Source organism: Myotis davidii, unplaced genomic scaffold, assembly GCF_000327345.1.
Source record: "Myotis davidii unplaced genomic scaffold, ASM32734v1 scaffold896, whole genome shotgun sequence".
Classification (NCBI taxonomy): Eukaryota; Metazoa; Chordata; class Mammalia; order Chiroptera; family Vespertilionidae; genus Myotis; species Myotis davidii.
In genome coordinates this window covers 128,621-137,400 of record NW_006287365.1, presented here as the reverse complement: position 1 = coordinate 137,400, position 8,780 = coordinate 128,621, and the positions used below count along the sequence as shown (strand labels likewise).

At 59.9% G+C, this 8,780-nt stretch overlaps 1 protein-coding gene across 1 annotated transcript in view; it reads right to left on the bottom strand.

Annotated features, from left to right (window-relative positions):
* KCNN4 (potassium calcium-activated channel subfamily N member 4) overlaps window positions 1-7,842 on the bottom strand; it is a 14,990-nt gene extending 7,148 nt beyond the window's left edge. The window contains exons 1-3 of the mRNA XM_015560893.1: window positions 6,100-7,842; window positions 1,235-1,330; window positions 2-13 (exon numbers count right to left, since the gene is read on the bottom strand). Of these exons, the coding sequence (XP_015416379.1) occupies window positions 2-13; window positions 1,235-1,330; window positions 6,100-6,258 (267 nt within the window). The 5' untranslated portion in view covers window positions 6,259-7,842. The remainder of the gene's footprint in view (window position 1; window positions 14-1,234; window positions 1,331-6,099) is intronic.
* Between the last annotated feature and the right edge of the window lie 938 nt (window positions 7,843-8,780).

Here is an 8,780-nt window from a genome sequence, read left to right as displayed (position 1 = left end):
CCGTCATGAACAGCTGCGGGGAGGGTGCGAGCGGGGAAGGCGGGGGGTCACATGAAGGTCAGGCGGCCGGACGCCAGCCTGGGCCCGCAGATAAGGGGGCCACGCCCGCAGGGCCGGGGGAATGAGGCAGATAGCGCCGGGGCGTGGGGCTGCGGAGGAGGACTTGTCTCCCACTTCTCCCCTCCCTCCTAGGTCAGCCCCCTTCCAGAACGTTCGGCCAGGAACACCTAGTGGGGCTTCCAGGTGCCTGAGATTGTTCTGTGTATTGATGGGAACAACAGACAGACACCCCTGGATCGTACCCTCCGCATCCATGGAGGCGCCTCCTAGTCCTGTTTCTGGGACATGTGTGGTGATCGTGGTGGGCATACCGTTAGCCACGACCACAGCTAACACCGAGGGGGCATTTGGATGTGCAGGGCACTGCGTACATGTTGTGACTCAGTGAACGCTCCCAGCACATGGGGTTGGAAGCGTTATTACCCCCTATTTTATAGGTGTGGGAGCTGAGCCCCAGTTCCCCAGGTCCCCCAGGTTGGCAGTGGCACCTCCAGACCTCCAGGCTACAAACCCAGGGCACTTCACTGCTCACATGACTGCTGTGAGCAAGAACGTGTACTTTTTACCAAGCACCGTTTACACACCAGCCTGCGAGGGACATTACTGCACATGGCCAATAGCCCCATTCGCATGGGGGAAGGGAGGAGGGAACAGGACCTGGGGGTGGGGGTGCATCTGAGGCGGCCAGGGGTGGAGAGACATGACACTGGAGGGAGAAAGGGGTGGGAAGGGCTCCTGAGTCAGGGGGACATTGGCACAGAGGGGAGCTCAGGAGTGGGGAAGGGCCTGTGGGCACACACCCGGGGTCACGGGTTGCTTGGGATCGGAATAGGTGGGGTCTCAGGGATGGAGGACAGAGATCTGAGAGGCTGGGCCTGGAGTGAGGCCGCCTGGGGGCAAGTGGACAGGGGCCTGGGGCAGGAGCTCAGCATCCGTGAGTGTGCAGGGGAGACGGGGCTGCAGGTGGAGGAAGGGACGGGGCTGCTCCAGGAGGCCCTGTTGGTCTGTCCACGGTTCATCCTATCCCAGTGGGTGAGGGTGTGGACGCATCTCAGGGCAGAGGAACCTCATTACTCAGCCCAGGAGGAGGAGGAGGAGGATGGAAAGTGTGAGCTGACAGGGCGTGGTGGGGGCTGGCGGCAAAAGGAAGGGGTTGGGGCGGGGCCCACCCTACCTGGACCTCTTTGGCATGGAAGGCCAAGATGAAACAAAGGAGCAAGAAGGTGGAGATGCTGATGGTGCACTTAACCAGGAACAGGTAGGACGCCCACTGTTCGGAGAGAGAGAGAAAGGGGTGAGATCCCAGGTCTCTCTGCCCATCAGTCTCCTCTACCTTCCTCCCAAACAGCCTTTTCTTCTCATTTCCCAATTTCCTAACAGTGTTCGGCAAACTGCGGCTCGCGAACCACATGTGGCTCTTTGGCCCCTTGAGTGTGGCTCTTCCACAAAATACCGACTTCTGCGCATGGGCCACGCCAAGATGAAACAAAGGAGCAAGAAGGTGGAGATGCTGATGGTGCACTTAACCAGGAACAGGTAGGACGCCCACTGTTCGGAGAGAGAGAGAAAGGGGTGAGATCCCAGGTCTCTCTGCCCATCAGTCTCCTCTACCTTCCTCCCAAACAGCCTTTTCTTCTCATTTCCCAATTTCCTAACAGTGTTCGGCAAACTGCGGCTCGCGAGCCACATGTGGCTCGTGAGCCACAGTTTGCCGACCACTGAATGGATACTTAGGCTCTCTGCCTGGAGAAACGCTTTCATTCTCATAATAACCTTTTGGGCCATGAGATAACATATTAAGAAAGAAATGTTATATGGAAGATAGAAATCCCCAAGCAGCGAACGTACCTCAATCAGATTGAGGACGTTTTTAGCAAAGGCCAGCTTAGGAGGACCCTAATGAAGTTAATAACAATGTACCTACCAATATAGTTTAAGTTTAAAAAATTCGGCTCTCAAAAGAAATCTCAATCATACTATTGATATTTGGCTCTGTTGACTAATGAGTTTGCCGACCACTGTCCTAGACCCCTTTCCCCACAAACCGCAACCCAGTGTCTCCCGACATCTCAGTTCTGGGAAGTCTCAGAACCATCACCTGGTCCCCATCCTTTCCAATTGGACAGCCCTGGCCGGTGCCTCCTCCTCAGCTCTTCTCCTAGGACCCACATCCCTTAGGGGAGAACTTGAAATTCACATTCCTTCTTCATTCCCGTCCACTTCCCCATCAAAAATAGTTCCTCAGCCTGGCCATGGTAACTCAGTGGCTGAGCATCGACCAAATGAACCAGGAAGTCATGGTTCAATGCCTGGCCAGGGCACATGCCCAGGTTGTGGGTTTGATCCCCAGTAGGGGGTGTGCAGGAAGCAGCCAATCAATGATTCTCATTGATGTTTCTCACTCTCCCTCTCCCTTCCTCTCCGGAAGGTGCAGAGTGGACAGAGGCCTGGGTGCAGGAACCCAGCATCCATGAGTGTGCAGGGGAGATGGGGCTGCAGGTGGAGGAAGGGATGGGGCTGCTCCAGGAGGCCCTGTTAGTCTGTGTTCCTCAGTGTTGTGTGTATGTGGGGTGTGTGCCTGCACAGCCCCAAATCACTAGAGAGCTGCTTGCCTGCCTCACCCCCAAAACCCAGAAGCAGACATTTGGCCTCTAAAGAATGCCCCCTCCCCTCCCGTTCCCTTCCCACCCAGCTGGTCTTGCCCTAGAAAGCAACTTCAAGTCCCACCCCCAGGCCCCCATTCTCAAGGAGCCTAGAAACCATCACTCAATCCCCAAGGAATGAAGGACACCCTCCCCTGCCCTCACACGGGGGGCTGAGTCCCCGAGAGACTCGGAGAAAGACCCTCCCTCCCCCCGTCCTGTGTCCTGCCTCTCCTCTCCCTGACCTAACGCCCTCTCTCCTGGCTCTACGCCCAGGGCAAGCTGGCCGGAAGCACATGGCCCCCAGAAACCACGGCGAAGGCTTTTCCCTCTTTGTGTGGCAATACCTTGGAGGAATCTAGAATTTCTGAGGGAAGGACTGAGAGGGGACTGGGACTGCTAGATTCCCTAGGAGGGGCTGGGGGGGTGACTTGTTTGGAGGGTGTTGTCAGGGGAGTGAGACCACCTGGGCTCCCACCTGGGCTCCCCCTGTTTCTCCTAAGACACCTGTTTCTCCTAAGACACCTGTTTCTCCTAAGATGCTGCCAGCTCCCCTGGAGGGGGCAGGGCCCCCCTCTGTGCAGGGGAAGAGAGCCAGTTTCCTGCTCCTGGGGGCCTGCCCTCCCCCCCACCCCCAGCCTGAACAATGGTGCTGTTGTCTACAGCCCTCCCCCACCCCTTCATCCTTCTCTGGAACCTCATTCCCTGTCTCTTTCCTTAGTTTGTCCCAAACGCTGCCCAACTAGACGCAACCCGCCTCCCCACACCGCAGCTGCACTTCTCCGAGGTCATGTCTACTCTTCCAATTCCCGGACACTCCCCCACCCGCTCTGGGATCTCTGTCTTGCTCGCCTTCATTCTGGACCCGGGCCCCTGCCTCTCCTCCAGTCCCGCGCCCCTGGGGAGCAGGTGTCTGGGTCCCTGTGCAATAGGGATTGAGCTGGAGGTGGGGAGGGGGCATGGCTGCTCTGAAGGCAATCGGAGAAACGGGGCTGCGGACCCCGAGGGTCACGGAGGACCCTCACCCCGTTACAGATGGGAACGAGGCTGAGGGAGCCTCACTGCTGGAGGCAGAAGCCTGGCAGGTGGAAAAGGAAAGGAAGACATGAGAGAGAGGAGGTGGATGGAGGGGGTAGAAGTGACCCCCTTGTCCCTTCATATCTGCCAGGGTTCCCATGCCCTCACATCCCCTGCTGGGCGGGGTGCTGGAGCGGGGAGCGGTGGGCAGGCTCGGCCATGCTTCCTGTTGGCATGGGCTTCAGCTGCCCCACCCCCTCTCTTCTTGGCCTCCTGGCCGGAGGAAACCAGTCTGCCCTGACCTTCCATGGGGCTCCTGGTCACTACAGAGCTGCCTGCCTCCCTCACCCCCAAATCCCAAGCTTGAGCCTCCATCCCCCAAGATCCCTCCTCAAATCAGTGCCCCCCTGGACCAGCCCGATTCCACATCCCTTCAGCCAGACTGGTCTCCAACCCCTCCTTTCCTGTTGAGCAATTCTGTTCTGTCCTCAAGCCACTAATTCCGACCCGTGTCCTCCCTGTGCCCCTTCGCTGCCCCGCTGACCACGGCTGGAATGTGCCGGGAGCCTGCTTAGACTTGTCGGGGCCCCACCTGTCCTTTCTCTTTCCATTCACTGTCCTCAGTCAGATCCTTCCCCAAAAGATGCTCTAGGCCTCCTCCTTCAGACCGGGAGGCCAGGCCCTTCTCCCCTCCTCCCCGGGGACCAGGAGGCCAGGCTACTATACACCTACTTCTCCATTAGTTCCCAGATTAAACAGCATATAGATTCTGAGGAAGCTGGGCTTCTTAATGATAGAGAAGGGTCAGGGTGTGTGTGTGTGTGTGTGTGTGTGTGTGTGACCATTTCCCGCCCCCACCCCAGCCAGTTTCTTCTGGCTTCTACCCTGAGTGCTGAGGTTCTGGGTAAACGTTCAGGTTTAGATAAGGACCAAGGAGCCACCCGCCTACTGGGAGAAGCTAGTTTCTCTCCTCGCCCTCCCTTCACCAAACCAAGGGTTGCCGCTCCCCTAATCTGCTCGTGGGGGACTTGAGTATCTGATCAGCCCCTTCCCCTGACTCCAGGGGTCCTGGACCTCCAGCTGTCTAATGGCAATGCCTTCAAAGGCCGAGACACTGAGACCCCTTGTCCCTTCATTATGCAGAGAGGACCTCCAGTCGTTGCCTCCCTGGATCCCAAACTCCAGCCCTCAGTCACCTCTGCCCTCAGACCAGGAGTCTTAGCCCCCAGCGCCCTCCTCCCTCAGACCCAGGGGTCCAGGCCCCCAGCCCCTCCTCCCTCAGACCCAGGGGTCCAGGCCCCCAGCCCCTCCTCCCTCAGACCCAGGGGTCCAGGCCCCCAGCCCCTCCTCCCTCAGACCCAGGGGTCCAGGCCCCCAGCCCCTCCTCCCTCAGACCCAGGGGTCCAGGCCCCCAGCCCCTCCTCCCTCAGACCCAGGGGTCCAGGCCCCCAGCCCCTCCTCCCTCAGACCCAGGGGTCCAGGCCCCCAGCCCCTCCTCCCTCAGACCCAGGGGTCCAGGCCCCCAGCCCCTCCTCCCTCAGACCCAGGGGTCCAGGCCCCCAGCCCCTCCTCCCTCAGACCCAGGGGTCCAGGCCCCCAGCCCCTCCTCCCTCAGACCCAGGGGTCCAGGCCCCCAGCCCCTCCTCCCTCAGACCCAGGGGTCCAGGCCCCCAGCCCCTCCTCCCTCAGACCCAGGGGTCCAGGCCCCCAGCCCCTCCTCCCTCAGACCCAGGGGTCCAGGCCCCCAGCCCCTCCTCCCTCAGACCCAGGGGTCCAGGCCCCCAGCCCCTCCTCCCTCAGACCCAGGGGTCCAGGCCCCCAGCCCCTCCTCCCTCAGACCCAGGGGTCCAGGCCCCCAGCCCCTCCTCCCTCAGACCCAGGGGTCCAGGCCCCCAGCCCCTCCTCCCTCAGACCCAGGGGTCCAGGCCCCCAGCCCCTCCTCCCTCAGACCCAGGGGTCCAGGCCCCCAGCCCCTCCTCCCTCAGACCCAGGGGTCCAGGCCCCCAGCCCCTCCTCCCTCAGACCCAGGGGTCCAGGCCCCCAGCCCCTCCTCCCTCAGACCCAGGGGTCCAGGCCCCCAGCCCCTCCTCCCTCAGACCCAGGGGTCCAGGCCCCCAGCCCCTCCTCCCTCAGACCCAGGGGTCCAGGCCCCCAGCCCCTCCTCCCTCAGACCCAGGGGTCCAGGCCCCCAGCACCTCCTCCCTCTGACTCAGAGTCCAGGCCCCCCAACCCCTCCTCCCTCAGACAAAAGTCCAGGCCCTCAGGCCCCTCCTCCCTCTGACCCCTCTGACCCAGGAGTCCCAGCCCCCAGGCCCCTCCTCCCTCTGACCGGGGAGTCCCAGCCCCCAGCCTCCGGTGGCCCAGAATGAGTTTCACTCACCGTGCACCCTCCGAACCACAGCATCTCCGCGTGTAGCACCATGAGCCCGATGCCAATTCCCGCCAGTGTCAGTGCCCAGCAGGCCAGCCACTTCTCCTGCTCCAGCAGGCGCTTTCGCCGCCGAAGGGCTCCCAGGCCAGGCACCAGCTCCCCGCCCATGGCCCCCTGGGTCTTGGGACTCAGCCAGCTTCCTGCCCAGGGTCCCCCACCTCGCAGCACACAAAGGGCAGCCACTGTGGCTTGCAGGTCCTCAGCCTGCTACGCTCAGTTGCTCTGGGGCTCTCGCTTTGAGGCACAGGGAGCCGGTGCCCTCTGGGGGTGGTGTCTGCTGGGCAGGGCAGGGAGGGGCCGGGAGGCCCTTGGGCAGAGGGGAGGCTCCCCAACCCCGCTTCTCAGACTAAGGAAGGGCTGGAGTGTGTCTTGGAGCAGAGCAAGGAAGATTCGTGCATCCTCGTGGATGAAGGCACACTGACCCAATGGTCACACACAGCGGCCTGCACTGTGTAACACACACCTACATCTAGCCACGCCCAGGCACCATGTGACACCAGCACACCCAGCGTGGTCAGAGACAGAACTGAACACACATGGCCACACAACACAACCTACACCAAGTGACTCACAATTCCCAACAAGTTCTGAAACCCACAGCCACACCCAGACACCACATACATGGTGTGACACACTCCGGCACTCAGTGCGGAAGCAGACAGCGCCCCATGGCACACACAGCCACCCAAATATTGTCTACACACAGGCACAGACACTGCGATCAAAATGGGCATTGCCTGACACACTCCCAGCCACACCCAGACACCACATACTTGGTGCACACACATAAGCTACACAAGCACAACATAGAGCAAGTGTTCCGCAAACACATAGATTGTGTTGACATAGCGGTGCCCAAACGCCACACACACACATATCGGTGTTAACAGTGCACTCTCAGAGTCCCACGCATGACATACCTGGGGCATGATATCCAACACGTGCAGACACACAACACTTAGGGACACCCCATGGCAGTCCCCATCACCCAGCACATGGAAAACTGCACACGGACACACGTCATGCACATGGCGACTCACACGGATGCTCGGAGGCTGGTTCACAGCGCACACAGTGTGCCCCCATCCATGTGCCATTCTAGTGTGTAATCGGAGAGCAGTGTGAATGGACGCAGGCAGAGACTTACACTGTACAGCGACACACAGAATCCCTAACAGCACGGGCCCAGCGTAAGACATCACAGAGGACACAACCCAGAATCGTGCCCCTGGGAAGGGGGCACAGGCTCCATGCACCCCAGGGCCCAAATGCAATGTGTGCAGAGGAAAACATGTACCACTGCCTCTGACGGACAAGCCACATCCAGGCACCGTGTATGGCAGCTAACACGTGGCCCTGCCCTCCATCTACTGCACCACGCACGACCACACAAATGCAGCACGCACAGGGAAATACGCAAAGACACAGCGACACTAAACACATCCACACCACACTGCCCCACACCGCCTTTGACAAACACCACGTGTCACATGACTCAGCAGATGGGACCCACGGGCACAGCTGAGAGGCCTGCAACAACCCCACACGGAACACCAGAGGACACCCTGCGGCACAATGCAATACACAGCCTCACAAACACAACACACACTGAGTGTGGGCACCCAGGTCGGTACTGGCAGGGAAAGGAGAGGCCCCCAACAAGGACAGGCACCTCCACATAATACAAACGGTCACCTCACTGAATGACCCACAGCTTTACACAGACAGCACCCAGAGAGACACACACCACACACTGACACACAGAATAATAGCACACACAGTGCAGGGTCTGACCACATCTGGGAGGCACAAATCAAAAGCCTCCTACGGCAACACACGGGGACAGCCTGGCACGGTGACACACTCACCTCGCACAGCGTCACACACTGATCTCTCGACACACCGGTGGCCCCAGGGACACCACGCTTGGGGGAACACAGAGCCATAACCCCTCTCCTCATTCGTGTCCTATGTCCTGCAGAAACCCAGACCCGCCAGCCACAGGGAAATGAGACATGCACAGACGTGCCTGGCAACACACTAACACAACCCACACAGACACACCCAGAGACACCAAACCACACACACAGACCCTCCCAGTGACAAAAACACAACCCGTGCCGGGCCCTGCCCCGTGGCACACATGGCTTTCACTGGGGGAGACACACCCGGGCACACTCAGACGCCACACACGCGTCTGCTCGGAGAAACCGCTGCTGCTGGGCACTCTTAGGGCTGAGCCTAAGTGCCCTGGCACCTGCCGCCCTTGGGCCTGGCACGGATCCCGTGTGCCTCTCCCCTCCTGGTTCTCAGGGCCTCCCCTCTCACTCCTCTCTTAGTCTCTCCGGCTCTAGAAACCTCTGGGTTCATTTTCATTTCTGCCTCCTGTCTTTCTCAGTCTGTTTTTCTCTCCTTTTATGCCTTTGTCTCTTCCTACCTCTCTGTCTCTGCCTCCCTCAGCTCCGTGTCTCTGTGTGTCTCTTAGTATCTCTGTCTTCATTTTCGTGTCCCTCTGCTTTCCTTTATTCTTGCTCCCTGTCGCTATCTCTCTGCCTCCACCTCCCTCTCTGTGTTTATCGATGTCTGCATCTGTGTTTGTCTGTTTCCATCTCTGTCTCCGCTCTTTTCTA